Source organism: Anolis carolinensis, chromosome 1 (genome assembly GCF_035594765.1).
Source record: "Anolis carolinensis isolate JA03-04 chromosome 1, rAnoCar3.1.pri, whole genome shotgun sequence".
In the NCBI taxonomy this organism is placed as follows: domain Eukaryota; kingdom Metazoa; phylum Chordata; class Lepidosauria; order Squamata; family Dactyloidae; genus Anolis; species Anolis carolinensis.
The window spans coordinates 289,207,468-289,228,798 of record NC_085841.1 but is presented as its reverse complement, the minus strand read 5'-3'; the positions used below and the strand labels follow the sequence as shown (position 1 = coordinate 289,228,798).

The 21,331-nt window shown below is 37.9% G+C and overlaps 1 protein-coding gene across 3 annotated transcripts in view; it reads right to left on the bottom strand.

Moving 5' to 3' along the window:
• Positions 1-1,413: 1,413 nt before the first annotated feature.
• nadsyn1 (NAD synthetase 1) overlaps positions 1,414-21,331 on the bottom strand; it is a 35,698-nt gene continuing 15,780 nt past the window's right edge. For 2 of the 3 annotated variants that reach the window (XM_008106062.3, XM_062967816.1), the window contains 8 exons: positions 19,780-19,948; positions 17,892-18,027; positions 16,744-16,850; positions 15,083-15,214; positions 13,630-13,699; positions 12,341-12,469; positions 11,434-11,610; positions 1,414-6,091 (listed from right to left, as the gene is read on the bottom strand). In XM_008106062.3, coding sequence (XP_008104269.2) covers positions 6,044-6,091; positions 11,434-11,610; positions 12,341-12,469; positions 13,630-13,699; positions 15,083-15,214; positions 16,744-16,850; positions 17,892-18,027; positions 19,780-19,948 — 968 coding nt within the window. In that variant the 3' untranslated portion in view covers positions 1,414-6,043. Of the gene's footprint in view, positions 6,092-11,433; positions 11,611-12,340; positions 12,470-13,629; positions 13,700-15,082; positions 15,215-16,743; positions 16,851-17,891; positions 18,028-19,779; positions 19,949-21,331 lie in introns of those variants that run through there. The other variant, XR_010001979.1, reaches the window with a different exon arrangement.

The window sequence follows — 21,331 nt, the reverse complement described above, 5'->3', positions numbered from 1 at the left end:
AATATATACACTACACAAAGTACAATGCATTTCTTTCATCCTTCTCAGATTTCTGTATCAGTCTCATAATTTATTATTCATTAATATTTTAAAACCACCTTTCATCCTTGCAGATAGAAAGCTGGTATACAAAAGTGCAATTAAATCACACAAAATACAGCAAAACATGAACATAACACAATCATTATTTTTCAATTACAAGCTTATGTAATAGAGGAATAAGAATTATTTTAACTATTACAGTTTTCAAGAAAATGTACTTTAACATGAGCAAAGCAACAAGATGAAATCTTGCCATGCTTGTCATGATTATGACATCGCAATTGACAGCTATTATGGATTCATGACCTCATAAAAACAACATTATGTCCAGTGTTCTCCATCTTGACTAGGAGACTCCACAAACTTATGCAATTCCAAGCTATCCATTTTAACAGTGATGCTTGCATCTGCAGTGAATTCCATAGCTTTGTTATGTGCCACATGAAAAAGTACTTCTTTTTACTTGTTGTTAATCTCTCTCTCTGCGCGCGCATGCCTGCCTGTCTCCTATAAGTGTATAATGACCATAAATTTCAAATATCTTAGGCATTAAATAATCAGAGGTGATTTTGCCAATTCCAATACAGTCTACAGAACCTGTATTAATTGGTTATTTCCCATCCAAGTGCTAACCAGGACTGCCTCTGCTTAGTTTTGAAGATCTGATGGAACCTGGTGCCTCAAAGACATTTGAGGGGGAAGTGAGATGGGAAAAAACCAATGAACAGTGGTGAAGACAGAAGCAGAGTAGGCCGACCATCTTTCCATTTCTCAACGTAATCCTACTCCTGTGGGAATGGGGAACCAGACAAGACCCTAATGAGGCATCAGAGAAAGCTGAGACAATGTTTGATCTTATATGTTCTTTGCTATGTGTACTCTCTTATGCAACTGCGCAGGGCCAAGTTGCAAATTTGGGATGAAGGAAAAATGTATTTCACATCTGTTGGCTCTCTTCTTCATGATTACTATACAGATTGTCAGGATCAATTCATCTTTGAGCATTTCCATAAATTTAGATCTTCTGTTCCATACTTAAGATGGTTGGAAAAGGGAATAGGAGTATATAAATTATTTTATGTTTTTCCTACTGTTGAATTCTCATAATACTGTGTTGATGTCTAAAGGTTACAGGAATCATTACTGCATCTTGTATCCTTTTTGTGAAAAAGCTATGGGAAAGTAGATCTATGAAACTATGAGGAAGTTAACTTATTGGAGAAATACTGGGAAAATTGTAATTGTGGCCTGTAATTGATACTGAATTGTAGCTCCTATCAGTTTCAACCAGGATGACGAATGGCCGTAAATGATAGTGACACACCTCAGATAGCTTCACCTTGCTAAAGACACCAGGCTGCACACAAGACGTAGTCTTTTATAGTTTATTAGTAAATAAGCAGAAAAATAGTTAATAAAAGGTAAAAGTTCAGTTCCAAAATATAATTACAAAACAAGGCCGTAATCATCAAATCCATAGAAGCATAGGCATGAAACAAGATCCTTTCAAAGGAAGCCAAAGTCCCGGAAACGAGAATACATCCAGGCTACGAGGTAATATAGGAACGCAGACTTGATACAGGAAAGCAGACTTAGGTTAGTGTTATCAGAGCTATTCTCCCCTTCTGCTTCTGGCACCTGAAAACCATCATCAGAAACAACATCATATCTTCCCATGTAAAAAAAACTCCCTGCTCTTTATCTCCCACAGCAGGAACACTCTTCACCTGAATTCCCATAATTCCCATCAGAGTCATCTTGAAACTCATCCTGAATCTGAATCCCATCATTATGCACTTGCATCCAGGGTCGTAGCCAGAAAATTGGGGGGGGGGGGGGGTTGAACACCCCCCCCCCCCCCCAGCTACAAACCTGTCAATATCTGCTTGAGATAGTGCCTGGAGGGACTCTTAATTTTTCGTGTCTCATAAACTTAGCATGGGGATTTGGTTAACCAGTTAAAATTCATGAGTAAACCAGGTTTTTTTTTAACCTGAAAAATTCCGGGGGGGGGTCGAACCCCTCCCCCCCCCTCCGGCTACAGACCTGCTTGCATCCCAGAATCCTCATTAGAGTCACACAAAGGCAAAGGCTGAGTCACAACAGATAGAGACAAATATGGAGCTTGGAAGTCATGCATTTCTTTTTAATGTATGGAGAAGGACAACAATTTTCATTTAGAAAGTCACATGATTGTTTCTACATTATATCCTACCACCTTTCTGGTGGGATCAGCCTGAAAGAGCGTGACTTCTCGAAAAGGAAAACACAGTCTCTACACAAACACACACATACAAAAACATTTTACACCTCTGGAAGCTTTGACTCTCCCTTAGGCTCCAACTTTTTCAAGACTCACACCAGGGCAATAACTTTCCCATTCCTAACATTCCTGCTGCATGATTCATCATCTTGCCTTAACACAGACATCATGGAAATGTCCATGGAGCTAGCAGTGTTGGATAGCAGTGTTGTACCAGCACTGCCTTGCGACTGCATTTTCCAGGGCCCTAAATCTGGCATTCTTATAAGCAGGATTCATCATGGAATCACAATGCTACCACAGGATTAAATTTTGAGATTCTTCTTAGTCTGCTACCCATGCATTCAAAGCTCATCATGGGGATGTCTAAAGTTCAATGGGATTAATCCAATGGTAGTGCATTGATTTCCCTCAATCTATAACCTTCTTGAGTTGAGCATTTTGTCATGTGGGGGACCTATAACTGTCTTCACGAAATCCCATCAATACCAGGACTCCTTTTCCTCCAAGATCTTGTTTACTTCTGGGCTCATCCTAAAAGTGGTGGGTCTAGAACAGGGGTCCCCAATCTTTTTAAACAGGGGGCCAATTCACGATCCTTTGGACCGTTGGAGGGCCGAACTATAGTTGGCCACCGAGCAATAATAATTAATAACAACAACAACAACAACAAAAAAGAGGGTTGGAAGAGACCCTTTCGGCCATTGAGTCCAATCCCCCTCTGCCTTTGTGCACTGAAAGCAAAAACAAAGCACCCCTGACAGATGGCCACCCAGAATCAATGTTAATAATAATAATAATAATAATAATAATAATAATAATAATAATAATAATAAAGAGGGTTGGAAGAGACCCCTTGAGCCAATTAGTTCAATCCCCTTCTGCCTTTGTGCACCAAAAGCACAAGGAAAGCACCCCTGACAGATGGCCACCCAGCCTCAATGTTAATAATAATAATAATAATAATAAGGGTTGGAAGAGAAGAGACCCCTTGGGTCATTTAGCCCAACCCCCTTCTGCCCTTGTGCTGTAGGGGCCGGATAAATGGCTTTGATGGGCCGCATCCGGCCCCCGGGCCTTAGTTTGGGGACCCTTGGTCTAGAATCTAACAAAGGTCACCACCGTCTTTGTGATTTCTCAGCAGAACTGGCTAATGGTTTCTGGAAACTTGGTTTTGTTGGAAAATTGGAGCATTCCCACCCAACCCCGCACACACACATGAAACTCATCTGAGTTTTTTCCTCACTTAAAGCTCTCATTTATTATTTCTATCCTTGCCTCTTTTATGTCTCCAAGTCAATACACCATGTGACCCAGGAAAGTTCCTAGGATCATCAATCATATTTTGTTGTTGTCCCCCATCCCCCTCGTGGTCTCTATGATGTGATGTTAGTTTTCAGGTCTTCTTTTTCCTCTCTTCAGCCATGCTTCAATTCATCAAAAAATGAGTTAAGAATGAAACTAACATATTTTATTTAATCTTTTCATTAGCTAGTTTGAATGTAGGTTCTCTGTGGATATGTAAATGTAAAGCCATTACTAAACTTTTCTAATTTTTTAACCTGAAATTTCCTGCCTTGTTTTTGAATCAGCTTCAATTTAGAGAAGCAATCTGAGATTGAGGCATGCATTTTCTGCTGTTCTGCTAAATGAAGTTCAGTTACTTACAGTTTTAGTTTTTGTATTTCCCCTCAAACAGGTTAAGACCCCAGAAACTCTCATTCCTCAGATCCTTGATTGTTGGGAGTGTTAGTTTTTCATTCTCTGCCACATCCACCCATATCTTAAGTCACTTCTAGGAATCAGGGTAATGCTAAACAGGTACTTAAATAAGATTCACCTTTGTTGATTTCAGGTCCAAATATTCATTTGTTTTGGGTTACTGGTTCTGCCACTGAACACACCTTGACATTTCAAAGCTGACGAACTCATCTTGTATCTTTTAGTTCAGGTATGGAAATTGTATTGTTCCTAGGCTCCTGCCAAGCAGCTACTTTTGGTGTAAAAACATGAGGAAAAAAAAAGTCCATGAGGACCAGCATCATAGCTGTACCCAAACTTTCTTGGGGTTTATTTATAGTTTTTTTCTGAAAATACAAAAAGATGGTTATCAGGAACATCCAAGGATTGGTTCTTGTTCCTAAAAAACAATCTTTATTGGGTGCATCTACTGTAGAATTAATGCAATTTGACATCACTTTAACTGCCATGTCTCAATGCTAAGGAATCATGCCCTTCTCTGCCAAATAGTACTGATGCCTCTCCAAAATATCTATGCCTTTGATTAAGGAATGCTTTTGACAACTGGCTGCTAAGGAAGGAATTTCAACTAGGAATATTACACTTTGTTTTACTTATGTATTTTAATATAGTTTTGATTTTTTTTTTTGCTTTAACATCTGTATTTAAAATTATGTGTATAGACAGCGAGTACATAATCAGTTTTAATTCTTTAAAACCTTCTTGTAAAATGTTTACAGTCCCAGTTTTAGAAGAACTGGATAAAAATTAAATAAAGGAGCATTTCAGTAGCACTATATTTAATTACATATTTGTGAATTGTTTAACTTTCAACATGTTGGTTTTATTGAATTACAAAATCTGAAGTACATTAGAGGTCAACTAGTCTAATCCCCTGCTCATATAGGAACTACAGTGGTAGATCTAAATACAGAATTTGTGGAGCCAGATCTCACTGGCATAACACACATCTTAAATGATATGAAAATTCAAGGGTCAATTCCTGGTGCCTCTAGGTGAAGTTGGAAAGCTGCTGCCTGCCAGCATCAACAATACTGAAATAGAAGGACCAATATTCGTATTCCATATAAACCAACTTCACATGTTCTACATTGAGTTGACTGTCCAGCTTCTATTTAAATATCTTCAATGAATGAGTCCATGCTTTCCAAGGCCAGACTTGGAACAATTCTGACTTTCAGGAAGTTCTATCTAATGTTTAGTCAAAACCTGCTTCCTAATAATTTCCACCGACTGGTTCTAGTCCAAAACTACAGACAGAGTTGCTGCCTGTACACAAGTAGTTGTCAGTCATCAGGTGGAGCAGTGCAATAAATCTATTAACACAAGCTTAAATCCAATTGTTAGTCCCAACTAGAACAGATCCACTGAATAAAGAGAAATTTGGGGAGTCAACACTTTGTGTAAATAGCAGTGATTTACTTAATCTGTTCTAGCTGGAATGTACAAATTTAGTATAGACCTTGGGCTTTAATCTTGTTACCATTTAACTGAGAGTATGCTCCACTGGCCACAGCAGTAGCTATTTATGTATGTATTTACCTATAAAGAGGATGTTCAATGCCCAACTAATTCCTTAAAAACTCGAAATACTCAGTTTTTGAAAAGTTGGTTAAGTTGTTCACTCAACTGATATATGTAACAGATATGAAATCTAATTAAATTATTACTGAAGAGCCCGAGTAGTTTTACAGTTCATAGGATTACTATTTCCATAGTATTCTCCCAAGAACATTAGGTTGTTACAGAAAGGAATAAATTTTTAAGAGACACTGTACTTATTCAATGCCATTTTGGACTTGCATTTTACTTCTTATCATTAAAATTAATGTTTATAAAATTGTTTTATGGGTAAAGATCACTATAAATGTATTTAAGACATTGGTTTAGACAATCTCCAGAATTATTCTGATCTTCAAAATATCTAGGCTGCTGGATGCTTCGCTGTCACACATCTACAGAAGCAAGGGAAGGAAGTCAAACAACATCTTCAAGCTTGTGGTCTTTCGTCTCTAGTTTAGAAACCTGCAAAAATAAGTTTAAGCAACCATTTACTCTTTAAGTTAGATGAAAAGTCAGGACAAATCCCATAACAGCCTAATTGTAGATTTACACACAGTATGCTTTTATCAATTCCCCTATGCCCCGTGGCTATTTTTTCCAATCAAAAGCAGCTTGAACACAGTAGTAATAGTTCATAGCCTATCCATTCATCATGTGTGTCTTGAAAACTGCACATTCTCAAAGACACTTTGTCTGGAAGTAGGATAGAGTGAGAGTGAGGAACTGTTTGGTATTTAGTAACATGTCTTTCCATATTCAATGAAATCAACTCCTAGGAAAAAGTGTGAAAAGAATTCATACAGTTTGGCTGCTCATATGATGCCAAGATGACCTGACAGAAAACAAAATATAATTTCCAATATAATATTAACACGCCAGAATAGATTACAAAGATGGTCCAGATGTAATGCCAAATATGGTTTGATAGTAAATGCACAATGTGTGTTTGGGCAACCTCATCCTACTCTCTTTCCCTCGAAGGTTCAAATGGAACCACAAACCACAGTTTTTCATTAAATCAGAAAAAGGTAGACTATGAGGGTTACACAGTTGTGGAAAAACTGGAGTGAAAGCCACAGTTGATTTAATTTACATGCAATAGCACACTATGGTTTTCTGCTAAACAAGAAGAAAATGAAGTCAACGTTATTGTTATGTCCTACCCACTTCTCCCTATGGATCAAATTAAAATACAATGACAGATGGACACATACTAGTATATGACAGGAAACATGTCAGGACTGGATACTATGGTTTGTTCTTTCATTGGAAGTAACTCAATTTTCTATATAAATTAAATTCAATCAATGGTTGCCATCTAGTCAGTAGAGTGTAAATATCTACATTTGGAGATACACTGCACCAACACTAGGCAGGCCTCATGCAAAATAGCAACACTGATCAACAGATGTGAATGATTGTTGTGCAATATGCAACATTGCTGTATGCATACCTTTGCTTCCTCCACAGCAAAACACATTAATAATGGTGCTGTGGAAAATAATTCACCTCATCTGCATTAGGACAATTTATATGCATATGACCCTAACAGAATGCCATCCTCTTTCTGATATCACATCATTCACATTACCAAATTTGAAAAAGGGTATGTTTAGGATTGTCTGACTTAAAGTATTGGCTATATCATGTACACTACATTAATTTTAGGTGAACTGGAGGAATCCTCAATTATATTTTCCATTCATACAGAGGAGTGTATGGAGCCCTGGTGGCACAGCGGATTAAACCTCTGAGCTTCTGAACTTGCTGACTGAAAGGTTGGTGGTTCGAATCTAGGGAGCAGGCTGAGCTCCCAGTGTTAGCCCCAGCTTCTGCCAACCTAGCAGTTCAAAAACATGCAAATGTGAGTAGATCAATAGGTACCACTCTGGCAGAAGAGCAATGGCACTCTATGTAGTCATGCTGGCCATATGAACTTGGAGGCGTCTTTGGAAAATGCCGGCTCTTCGGCTTAGAAATGGAAATGAGCATCAATCCCCAGAGTCAAACTTACTGTCAGGGAAAACCTTTACCTTTACCTTTTTACAGAGTAGTATGGGATATCATTTAAAAGATTTAGACAAAATGTATTTTTAAAAGGTAAACATGCTTCCACCAAACCAGTAGAAACAAACAGAAAATAATTAAGGCTAATGATTCTCTGGAGCAATGCTGGATCTTACAGCTAGAATCTAATTTCATCTGGTTGCATTTATATGCAATATATGCCTCATCAAATATACAAGGCAATGATGAAATAGAAAGTGATTTTGTGCATACACAAAATCTCTTTCAACAGGGGAACGTAACCTTTGCCCGCTTGAGATTGGGGTCATACACATCGGCTCAGCTATGATATGACATGTTAGAAACAGGCTTTGTTATTAACAGTAAGTTCAGAGCAGTTTCCTCCATTGTGAACTTGGCCTTTTCATGTCAATATTGTGGAAAGTTAAACCACAATTCAGAACACTGGGAGTTAGAGGTATCAGAGCTATCAGTCAAGTCAATTGGAAAACTAATACCAACTTCCCAGGATACAAAAAATATTTTCAAGAAATGATGCATCATATATTTCAACCTGCTACTAGCTCATATATTCATAAATATTTTTATTTCTAAATTTAAGATGGGACTGGGCAACTGCAATGAACCCAAGGGACAATTTTCCACCCATGGGGCTCTCCAGAGGTTGCACAGACTGCCAAAAAATGCCATTATGTAAATTTTAAAATATTAATAAAAAGCCAGAATCACAATTGCCTAGAAGTTGTACATCTGGTTTTGAAAAACAAATGTTTTCATGTTGAACACAGCAAGAAGGCGGTAATCTATTTAAATGGTAAAATGCTTCTGTAAGTTTCAGGAAAAAACAAGTAATCCTTTTATCATCATGGTCCTAGAAGCTGCAAAAGCGGCCTTGGGGCTTTGTACCTTATGAACCCATCCCTGAATTAAGACTATATTTCAACAAACTGACTCCCACATCCCATGTATCAGAAGAATCACCATTTTCTGCTCCATACTAAAAATGACTAAGATCTCTCAGATGATGCAAAGCAGACCCACCAAAAATAGCACAAAATGACACGATATTGAAACAATGATTCTCCACCATCAACTTTGCTGGACTTGCCATATTATCCAAATGTCCAATCACCATCTCTCAAAGTAGTTCCTTATTTTTGATTTAAGAATGGAAAACGGAATGTTTGTGGACAACAAAAGAGATTCAAAGGGCTCAAATCTAACCAAAGAAAATATGGTATAAACGCTGAGAACTGAGAAGCCCTGACACGTGAGCATTATAACTGGAGGTCGGCTGTTACCAATGGTGCTATGGACTTTGAAGTGACACGGAAGGTGAAAGGAAGAAACATGCCGAAGAAGGCTTGTCAAGCAAACCCTTGTTGTGACCACCTTCCACTTGGAAATCTATGTCCTCAATGTGAAAGACCATGTGAATCCAGAATGGGTCTTCACGGTCATTTATGGATCCTCTGCCAAGACTCTATCTCTGGAAGATAATCATGCTTGACCATGAGTGATTGCCTATGATGATATGGCACCCATCTTCTTCTCACACATGACACGTGAATATCAAGGAGTCTGAGAAACAAAAACCCAAAACTTCGGGAAGTCCAACAGTTGAAAGCCATTGCCACAGCAACTGTGAACAGAATGTGGGACAGCAAACAGTCTTGGTTCTGATCCAGCAAAGCTTTTATGCACTGCAATGACTGTCATCTCTCTTGTCATTCACACTGCTGCAGCTAAGACATGAAGCTGTGTGCATAATACTTCAGGCAAGCCAACCTTTACACAAAACTGAAAGCACTGCCAATGCTGTGTAGGCATCTGGCAAAGGCTAATGACTGCACCAATATGCTGGGTAATTAGATACTTAAGCCCAGATTAATCATGCCCATAAATTATTACAGGCACAGAAAGATTTTTAAAAATATGGTCCCTCAATAATATCAAAACGAGCTCACATTGAAGCTAGTAAGAATTTTTACTCTTGACTTCATGGAGACTGGGTCAGGTCTAAGCTGTGGAAAAAATGATGGAAAAACAATACAAGATTTTTTTAAAAGAAGAAGGGTAGGGACCACATGGCATTTTGAGTTTCCAGGAAGTCAGATACTATTACACCATGTCTGGCATTTCAGGGAGATGGGAATTAGTATTTTATTGCATGCATAAACATCATATTAAAGGCAACCAAGGTGTAAAATCTTTGGCAGGGGAAAAAACGGAGGTGTTAACATTCCTCTGTCCAGCAAAAGAAAATATATTAAAATAATGTTACGACTGTGACTGAAGACCACAAGCAAGTCATAATGATTATGGCTGCTTGATCTTTTCCATGCCTTTAGTCCTGGACTTAGAGGAGAACTGTATCCAGATTTAAAACACCCCAAACCTCAAGGCTAAATGCTGACGCAAAGCAGGATTTTAGCTATGACCGAACGAACCTGCCTTTTGGGTAAGAAATAAGGTCAAATCTCCCTGAGGCTCAAAAAGTTAAAAAAAATATCAAATGATGATTTGGCTAAGGTACACTCACATTTTGAAACTGAAGAGAATGTACTGCAGAAGGATTGGACAAATAGATAGCATAGCACAGGGTTCATTGCGGTGTGTTCAGGAAAGAAGAGAGGCTTCCGTAGTCACTGCTTCTGCCCACTGTTACTCAGAAAGCACAAAATAGAGACTACATTCATGCTGTCCTGGCTAGTAAGGTACCCAGACTCGGGGTTCATCAAAACTGTAGAATTGATGCAGCTCGGCACTGCTTAAACCACCATGCTGTTTTAGAATCCTGAGATTTGTAGTTTGGTGATGCAACAGCACTCTTTAGCAGAGAGGGCTAAATATTTTGGAAAACTTCAACTCCCATCATTCTATAGCAGCAAGCCACAGAAAGTAAAGTAGTGTCAGACTGCATTAATTCTACAGTGTAGATGCATCCTTAGAAGCTATCTCACTCCAGTACAAGATATGGGCTAAGAAATGGGTTATATTGCTTTCAAATGGGGCAGCTCCTGTTTTTCATCTATAAATGCAAAGGATAAGAAAAGTGTCTTATAGAAGTTCTGTTGTTGTTGTTGTTGTTGTTAATAAATCTGAAGTCCACATTACACTATTGGTCAAGTACCTATAATAGGTCAAGTACCTATTATGCACCGAGATGGGAAAAGGTGCAAAACCCTGCACAACTTTGAAATCTGGTATCAACTGTTGGTTGCTCTTTGTCAGCCTACCTTGGGAGGAAGAGTGGATATAAATACAAGAGTTAATCCAAATTCTGTGCTTCCTTTAGCAAATTTATTATACTGGCATCCATTTCTAAGTGGTATTTAAAGTGCTTTATTATTTTCTGCCTACTAAAGAGTATATTTATGTGCTAGGTTTGCCACACTTGCTCTGTACATATACAGTAGGTCCCCCACTTTCACGGAGGTTAGGAGCACCGCATCCCTGAAAACATAGAAAAAATGCAAATAAAAACATAGAGGTTTTTTAACTTAAAATCTCTATGAATTTCTAAGTCCTTCTATAAGACTCCGTGGTAAATTTCCACTGAGGAGAACCTCTCTAGGTCTTCTAACACACTCTTTGGTCAATCTCTGGTGGAAATTGAGTTACACTGGAAGAACTGGAGATTGTCAGACCATATTATCCATGAAAAATCAAATCTGCAGAAGTTAAACCCTCAAATGTGGAGGGTTGATTGAATATATTCACATATTACAGTGATGGCGAGGGCACTAAACACAGAAGAACGAGATCATACATACCTGTTCATCTATACACCTGAATTGCCAGGACCAGGAGGAATTATACAGAAAGGGTCTCAGATCAAACCGATTGTCATCAGGACTGTAGTTTGCAGCATGGTAGGATGGTGTGAGAGTTGTCATTTTATGTCGATTGACAGAATACATTCGGAAGAAATGCTTAACCTTTGATGCCACCTAGTGTACAAAAAAGTATTTTAGGGCTAGGAAGTCTGGATTTATTCAAACCTTAATGAAAATTCTAGATGAGAAAAGAGTTCCAAATAGAGGTGGCATACTTGCATACAATCCAGCAGTTGAAATATATCTGACTCCAACTATGTTCAGTCTCACAAGATTACAACTGGCATTCTCAAAAATCCCCTCAGTATTATAGTTTACACTGAGAGGTTTACAAAAAAAACCCTCAGTATTATAGTTTACATGAGTATTTGTGCAAAGAGCAAATTATAACAAAGTATCATCCTGAATACAGCCACAACTATACAGCATACATTTTCTTTCATAATTGTGGAAATAACCCCTATCAAATCAACTTGACATTTCCTTAATAGTGCTTTGGCATGATGTCCAAATGAAGCCACTGTATCAAGGCTGAATTTAGTCCAAATAAAACAGACAAAATAGTTTAATAGATGATAGAAGAACTTGCCTTCAACACAATGCCAATTTCCCAATCTAGGGCTAATATATTAACATATTTGGATGCTCTCCTCTAAATATTATCCCTTTCCTTCTTTATATATGTTATACCAGGTGGGGAGAAATGCTGATATATCCTGTTCTATTGTGAGGCCATTTAACATTATCCTTTTCCTGGACTTAAAATTCCTTTGTTTCTGACTCTATCCTATGACCCAGTCTAAGACCTAAGGTTGAATACTGGGGAGAGGTGTTTTTGTATTACCTCTCTTGGAGAACAAAAATCTTTCCATACTGTGATCAGTTTACAAAACATGGTGTAAGGTCCAGCCTTAGCTATCTTTCTCAGCTTGCCATAGACAGAGAGTTCAGCATATGTCATCCCCATATCTGCCTGAAATTAAACATAAATACACATAGAGAGAAAGGAATAGACACAGACAGAAGACAAAGCAAATCAAAACTGAATTAGGGCATGGATTCATAAGACACACTTTTACACGCAAAAGTCAATTTAGTGCAACAGTACCTGCTCTAAATAATAATAACAATGCTGTAATTTCACTTTAACTGCCATGATGCCATCCTATGGCATTCTGGGATTTGTAGTGGATGGAAGGGCATTTAGAATGCTGAGCCACAGAGCTCTAGTACATCCTCAAAACATAAAGTCTAGGATTCCATGGGATTTTTCACCATAGCAAAGTGTAATCATAGCTTTCTAAGTGTGAACCATGAATAGGTCCAAGATGCCACAGATTGAATCTGGAACACTATTGCATCAAGTTTTTAATGGCTTTGGGTGCCATTTTATTGTGACCAAAAATCCAGTTTTTACTGGATATCTGCCACTGTAGGCAGATGGACAACTCACAGATATGTCCAATAAATAAATCCATATATATAATTGTATCCAAAACACATTCCAAAGGTTTGTAGAGGTGAAAAGGAAACATCATGGTTTCTATGGTGAGAACCACTATGTATACTGTTAAGGAGAGACATAGGTGATGTCTGTGTTGGTGAATGTCCTGGAAACTGGGTTCTGAAGTGCCCAGAATACTATTCTCATATTTTGTTGCTACAGATGTTTCTGTATTTCAACTCTGAAATGCCTGAATACTGGGCAAGCTGACTGATGTTTCTTGGAGCTGAAATCCAAAACATCTGGAGAACTAAAGTTTGAGAGATCTGGCTACAGGCCACGAAAGAAGTGTGCAAAAGCCTTTTCTGGGCAACAATGACATCATGTTATGGAGATACTTCATGCACCAATATATGTCTACTGAGTAGTTCCCTACAAAATGTTGGATAGCAACTCTCATCCATTTCAGCCAACACAGGACAACAAGCTAGTGGCCCACTTTACAGGTTTCCATCAGGAAAAAATTTGGGAAAGGCATGAACTTATACAAGCAATTTGCTATGTCAAAAAATTAGCTTTTCTTGACAAAGCAATCTAGACTAATCTTGATGCAGGATTAAAATACAATATAAACATGCATTGGCTACAAATTAGGGCTACAAGGGAGCTTTGTAACGGCTACCCTTTACCTCATCTGTTTGAACGATGTGCCCTTTCTTCATGGGCTCCAACTCTGCTGTCGGTGGTGCAGATAGAATGCTGTACAGATAAAAGAAATCCAAGCAGTAAAAATAAGTTTCTTGGTTTGCTTTAAAGAAGTGCTTCCCACTTACTGCTACCTTGATTCCATATATTCCACCTCCCCCCCAAACAATTATTAAAAGAAGAATATAATTCTTCTTAATGGAAGAATATGAGTATATATATTGTAAAATTATTGATGTACTATCTTGAGTAACATTGCAATGATTTTTTTTTAAAAAAACATTCAATAATGAATACAGCCTGTACATAGATTGAATGTCATTTATTTATATTTTATCTGTTTGCAGTGAAAATCTAAGTAGCCATACTGTAGACATGTTATGATGGGCTCCTGCATACACTATTTCTTTTGCTGTACCTTTTCAAAATAATAAATTCAGAAAAGGCTATTTATTTGAAGCTTACTTTCAATTGTTTTTGATGGGGTCAGGCCTGAATATCCTAAAGCAGTGGTTCTCAACCTGTGGGTCCCCAGATGTTTTGGCCTTCAACTCCCAGAAATCCTAACAGCTGGTAAACTTGCTGGGATTTCTGGGAGTTGTAGGCCAGAACATCTGGGGACCCACAGGTTGAGAACCACTGTCCTAAAGGAATCTGATTCTGTCTGATTTTGGAGGTTAAGAAGGGTTAGCCCTGGTTAGGATTTGAATGGGAACCGCCAATGAATACCTTGTGCTGAAGGCCATATTTCAGAGAGTATTCCTTGCTGGTACACAAAGGTAGTGGCTGCACTTTTACAAGGATTATATGGCAGTAATGGAGGTAAGCAGACTAAATCTGTTTTATCTGCACTGTCTATTTCTCCAGGTCCTAATTTCCTTTATCACTTCTGTACTCCTGATCTTTAGCTTCCTAATGCATCTGCTTACACCAGGGATAGTACAGCACTAGCATTCTGGCCACTGAATGCCACAAAAAAATGCTAAAAACAATTCTATCCTTATCCCAAAACAACTCTATCTCGTTCATATAAAACCGACTCATATTATCTTTGACAAGCACTATGTCTGAGATGGCTATATTTACTTGCAGTTCCTGTTCTTTTATCTATACTACAATTTGATTTTTACACCAATGGAAATGTGTATTTCTCTGGAAGATGTTTATTATTTTGATATTTAATTAGATAGGCATAGTTTATGTACCAAGGCGTAGTTTACAGTTGGTTAAGGAACCACAGTAGATGAAAGCATGCTTTAACCAGCACTGGCCTTCAGAACTTGACTGCAGTTAAGTTGCAAGCACTAATTAAGATTAGCATTCTGTAACATTTAGCAACATGTATAATTATCACAGAAGAGAAACAAGTATCAAGATGCTAACCCATTTCACGGCAGAATGCATGCAAAAACAAAGTCTCATTAAGTCACGTCTTACCCTTTGAGAGACATGAGGTGGAAATTCTCAATGCAGTACTGGATGAAAGTTTTCAAGTCAGCCTTGCTAATTCCCCCAATGGGATTGATATCAGCACTGGAACAGTCATACTTTGTGTAATATCCCCAAAGGCTAAAGGGTAGAACATTAAAAAAAAAACCTTAGCATTGTTTTGGGGTAGGGAGAGTGAAAGTTAAAAGGAGGATTTCATAAGGAAATCAAGTCTACAAAGTGGAGATCAACATGACTAGTTACATATATTCATATAGATTTCAGTTCCCATCTTTTTAACACAAACATGTAGGTATTCAAGTAGTTCATTTTTATAACTCAGCTTACAAGGTACAGTTTTAAAAGTTCAGGAATCCTATAGAAGGGACAGACTGATCTGTACCTCAAAAAAGATCTTTGGATCAACACTGTCCCCTTCCCAAGCCATTAGGTAATTCAGCATTAAGTGTTTCAAATCTCTAGCAAATTGTGACATGGATGTGTTATTTTTTTGAGAAGATTCTTTACATGGTTTGAGACAAAAGGAGTTTATGAAGTACAATTATCTCCATTATAAATGTTGTCCAGCTCTCTCCTATCTCTAAGATTTCCAAAGAAGGAGAATGAACAGTCAAGATACTTGCCAAAAATGGAAGGAACCTCAACATTTGTGGAGTGACCACCTACCAATCACTATCAGTCCTCAATAAGTAGAGTATGTTTTTGAACTATCGTGGAGTGTAATAGCTGGTAAAGATAGATTCTGTCTAGCCTACTTGTTTAGTGTCATTTGTTCACATGTGTATGTAATTTTTTTCAGGGCACCTAATTTAGCAGTTCAGTGCTTCAACCTGTATGTAATTAGGTTTATAACTGTTTAATCAGATACAAGCAGTAGTGATAAAATGGAATAGGACTTAATTCTTTAACAAATATATAACACATAACACATATTGACATTTAAAATCCAAATCCTAAAGGGTTTTGTAAAGCTCTAAACAGAACTAAGGATCTTATCACATTACGAAATACTCCCATTTCTGACTGTTTCAAAATGATTTTGAATGGGTCCCATCACATGATGTTTGTCCCATCCCATCAGCATTCCGTTGGAATCTATCTGCAAAGCGTCGGCGAAACTGATTATTTGCAAACAGAATTCTAATTGTGTAGGTTTTTTTAATACAACAGATTCTTCCGTAGCTGAAGCACTGTTTTTGTGTGTGATAGGAAAATGTATATGCATCCCATCAGCAACAACTTTTTTAATGGTCATAGAGTGATGTAGGGAACGTTTTGAATGGATTGGGAGGAGCCAGTCTTCCATGGTGTGATGAGTCAAAGCATAGTATTTTCAAATGATAAGAATTGTAATTAATCAGGTATGATGAGTATATATCCCATCTCAATACAATGTGCATCCAGTCCTAAAAAATATGGGATGCATGCTGATATAAATGGATTATATCCCAATCCGATAAAGTCCTAGGCAATTGCTGAAACATTATAGATGAATACCTACAAGCACCAACTGATTGAGTTGTCCTCCCAATGCACTTCTGATGTTCAGAGATTCTTTTGTCTTTTTTCTTCTGCCTGCACTTCAGGAATGTGCATACGTCAGTAGAGAGGTTCATTCTCAATACCTAACAATCTTAACTAGCACAAACCTTTCATCCACATTAGCTGATCCAAGGACTAACAGTCCACCGGGCATCCCACGAGTCCATAAGGACAGCTGTGCAAACAAGTAGGCGAACACCATTCTTATTCTGGCCTAGAAATCAAATTTAGAAACCAGCCTTTAATAAAGCAGGAATTATTGAAGGGCTGGTCATGGTTAATCTAAGTATCTGTGACAGTAGTATGAAGTACTATGTAAAGCTGGGATGGGCAACTTGCAATCCTGCAGATGCTCTGGACTACAGCTCCCACAATTTCTTGCTACTAGTCATGTTGGGTGGGAGTGATGGGAGATATAAGCAGAAATGGCTGAGACCCAAAGACTCCACACACTTGGGATCTACTTATTGATCACTAACTGTGAGGACAAGGGACAGATGTCTTTGGGATGAACTATGCACTGCAGGGGTGAAAATCATTAAGCCCTCCACCTTCTGCTGGACTATAACTCCCAGACATTCCTCCTCTTTCTCGATGCTGACTGGGATGTGCAATCCAAGAACCTTAGGAAGGCTGTATGAGTCTCATTCCCATATATTCTAACAAGCAGAAAAGAGCAAATATAGCAAAAACTCCATAAAGAAGGAAACCACACAGTTTCACTTACCATGCTTGGGGGAGGGGGCTCACTTATTAGGTTCTGTAGACAACTCTATCGTATGCCTCCCTTGAAAATTGCCATAGAATTGGGTTGAAGGTCCTAGAAAATTTCTAGAGGATACCTCTCCAGGAATCTCTTAGGTCCTCAAATCCAACTCTATGACATGCTGAGATTAGAAGTCAAGTAATTTAATGCTGTTCAGTCATAACTATAGTTTCAGTAAACTGTGGTTTGGCGGGAACATATCCCTTGCAGATACAGGGGTCTTACTGTGCCTCCCTGATTTGAGGAGTTAGACAGCAGATCTTGGTAAAGTGTGCATAGACTAAATGAATTATCTGACATTGGTTCTGCAAGTTACCAACAGTCTGAAATAATCCAGCTCTACCATGTTCTTGAAACTCACCAACCCCCTAAGATATATAAATAGTACATTATCATCTCCCCAAACAAAGGGAATACAGTAATTTATTTGTCTCTCTTGGAAAATTAAGGTTGAAACAAGGAAAGACAAAGGTGAAACAACAAATGTACCTGGACATTCTGTAGAGCCAGATTTTCCCTGACGCTTCCTCCATCAACTCGGTACTGAGGCAGCCGTCCTGTTATTGTGCTGAAGATCCCCCAAATGGCCTTCACTGCTCCATCTATATTTATGTTTATATGATAGCTAGAAAGGGAAAGAAAATGAAACCTGTCCATAAGTTTGTGTTGAACAATTTAACAGTCTCACAAGGACAAAAAGAGCAGACTCCAAGACAGATTAACATAAGGTAGTTCTTAGAAGCACACTCCTCAACAAGGATGGCTCCTCTTGCCCAGTGCTGTTCATGAGGGTCCCGTCATAAAGCAAGAGAGGCCTACTGAGAGGCACAACAAAAGGATGGAGGGATGGAAAATAATAATAATAATAAAACTTTATTTATACCCCGCCACCATCTCCCCAACGGGGACTCGGGGCGGCTTACAGGGGGCCATGCCCAGAACAATATAATATAACAGAATATAAAAAGAACAACAAATCATAACACATTGAACAATACAATAAATGAAAATATACATTACAACGCAAAATCAGAAGAACAATAAAAACAAGGGCGGGACACATGAACACTAAGTTAAAACTCGGGGTGAGAAAGAAATAAGAATAAAAACCACAAAGAAACATTGAGACCACTTTTTCTATTCTCTGTTCCTCTTCAAGGTACTGTCCATGGGAAACTACCTGTATTGAGAGAGAGAGAGAGAGAGAGAGAGAGAGAGAGACAATTGTGCTCCACAAGCCTTCCCTAGTTAGCCTATAGCCTAGAACTTTTTCCTGAAGAAAGACTTTATAAAATCCATACTACATAGTGATGAAGCAGGGACCTAATTCCAGATTAGGAGGGAAACGATATTAATGATAAGAACAGAGCTCAAGATACACAGTAAACGTCAAAGTAAGGGACAGTGGAATCTCAACCTAAGAGCATCCCAACTTAAGAGTGTTTTGAGTTAAAAGCTGTTGCTTGGCCTGGGTTTCACGTTGGCATACAAGTAACATTTTGAGTTAAGAGCTAGCGTGAGAGGGAATGCAAGAGTACAAGACTTTAGGGCTTCAAGGGAGTGCCTTGTGCTCTTGTCCGCTTTGGGAAATTGCTGTGTGCTTTGCTCTTGTCTGCTTTGAGGAATTTTGGGTCAGTTGATTTTGTGTGGCTTTTATTCCTGGTACATTTGGCTTCATGAAGAGAGAGAGGGGAATAGAAAGCAAGAGAGGGAGTGAGGCTGGAATGAATACAGTATGAAGAAAATGATGCTTCTGCCTCTTCACTTTGTACTTTGTGTATCTTTGCCAGAACTTTGTTCTTCTACCATTTAAAAGTTGATCTTTTTATTGTTTCATGTGAATGTGCAGTTATACATTCACTTTGAGAAAAAATCAGGTTTGAGATAAAAGCAATTTGAGTTAAGAGCACAGTCATAGAATTGATTAAACTCTTAATGTATCACCGTACTGGAAGAAAATGTGTCATCGTTACACTCCACATCAGTGGCCTGAGGAATATTCACAACTAAAATACAGGACTGTTGGGTTAAGATACCACTCTGTCTTCCCTAATTGGTATTCTTAAAACAAATATCCTGCCTTTAAAATAATCCTATTTTTGAAAGAAAAATAAAATCACAAAACCTATAAGGAAAGAAATTTAAAATAGTTAGAGAGAGAAATCTCAGTGCATCAAGCAAAGGAAGGTTCTGCAACCATAGGATGTTATGGGATTTACCTACCGTAATCCAACAAAAGAAGATGGTATCCCAAAGCATTTTTTAAACTGAACAGCCATTCCGATATAGTGCCATGATAGCTGTCACATGCAATTTGATCGTAATTGGGGCCCACGTGCTTTTTATCATACTATGTGTTATAAACACAAGTGTATACCTGCCAATTTCTCCAGCCAAAGATTTTGCATTGTTGTGTGTTTCTTGAGACGAGTTCTCACTAGCCATGTAGCAAGTTGTCAGGATGCGCCTACACAATTCCTGTGACTCTGTTGGTATATAGGCCTCATCGTTTACTATTTTACGTACATCATCCAAAACACTCTGATCTAAAAATAATGAGAAGGAAACAAACAAAAGGGAAACAAACTGAGTGAATCTTTTTTTAAATATCTATCTTTCCATAATAACAAAGTTAACATCCACTGTTTCACTTTGCAAAATACAATACAGTATTAGATGAAAACATGGATATATTCCAGTTTACTGGTTTAGGTAAGCTTTCTTTAACTGAAATTAAACATAAAGATGAATATTAAATGAGCGATGAATATAAAAAACACTTCTTTGTTTTCTTGAAGATTAACACATAATTGGAATAGCTTGCATAGTTCATTTTTGTTTATACAAGATATGAAGAAAAGAAAATGTGGTTACATTAAGCATTTGGATGTACATTATTACTTCTGTTAAACAAATGTTAGGTTTGATTTTTCTTCATGCACACAACTAGTATAATTCAATACATTTTTCATGAAATATATATACTACAGTGTTTCACGGAATTTACACTTAAATTTGCATGTTTAAGAATGTAGTTTTGCAACAATTTGGGCATGAGTAAGTTAAAGTAAAGCATTTCTAAGATTTTCTGAATTTCAGTGCAATAGCTCCCTCATGTATTTCAAACACAGAAATAAATGGGAATGACATACTCATTGCTGGCTGGATTGCATCTTTTTTCTATGCCACTACAAGAAGAAATATTTGCAATGAAATGCTCTTCTCAGCAGACCTCAGTCACATCACACTGTAATAAAGTGAGGTTGTTATCTTCTTAGATACATTGGCCTTGAAAGAAGGTTGCCCAAGCTTAAGACAGAGATGAACTTGTGCTATATTTTTAATTATGTTTATGACTTGGTTTCGATCACTTAGGTCCTTACGACCTTCATTTCCATATAGGCTTTGAATGTCCTCCACAGTTAAAAGTCTGTATCGGCACTTTGGGTGAAAAAGTGCCTAAAAGGCTTCCACCAGAAACAATTTCTACAAAATAAAATTGCCTTTATGTTTCAATTTATAATTTCCCCAAAACAGATCATAATAATGCCTATAAGGAGAACATGTCACAACAGGAACACTTGGAAATACAGAGGTCTTTGCGACTGAAGTTCTGAAATATTTGTTTCCACCCCAAACACATTTTAGGTGCAAGGCCATGTTTTACAACATTGATGTTGAAACTGTGTCGTAAAGAACAGCATGTTCCCCCAAGCATGCCTCAATAAGAAGGTCAGCAAAAAAAGGACTAACTTCTCTCAAAGATGGGTCTGTAATGTAAAGATGCACAAGATTATTGGTGTGAATTTTAGGATTTGGGATTGGGTGCTCAGAGAATTCCTTCAAGGGGAAAAAGGTAGCTCCATATTACAGCACATGTTTTGCTAACAGAAAGTCCTAATCCTGGGCAACTTCCAAGCAAGACCTTT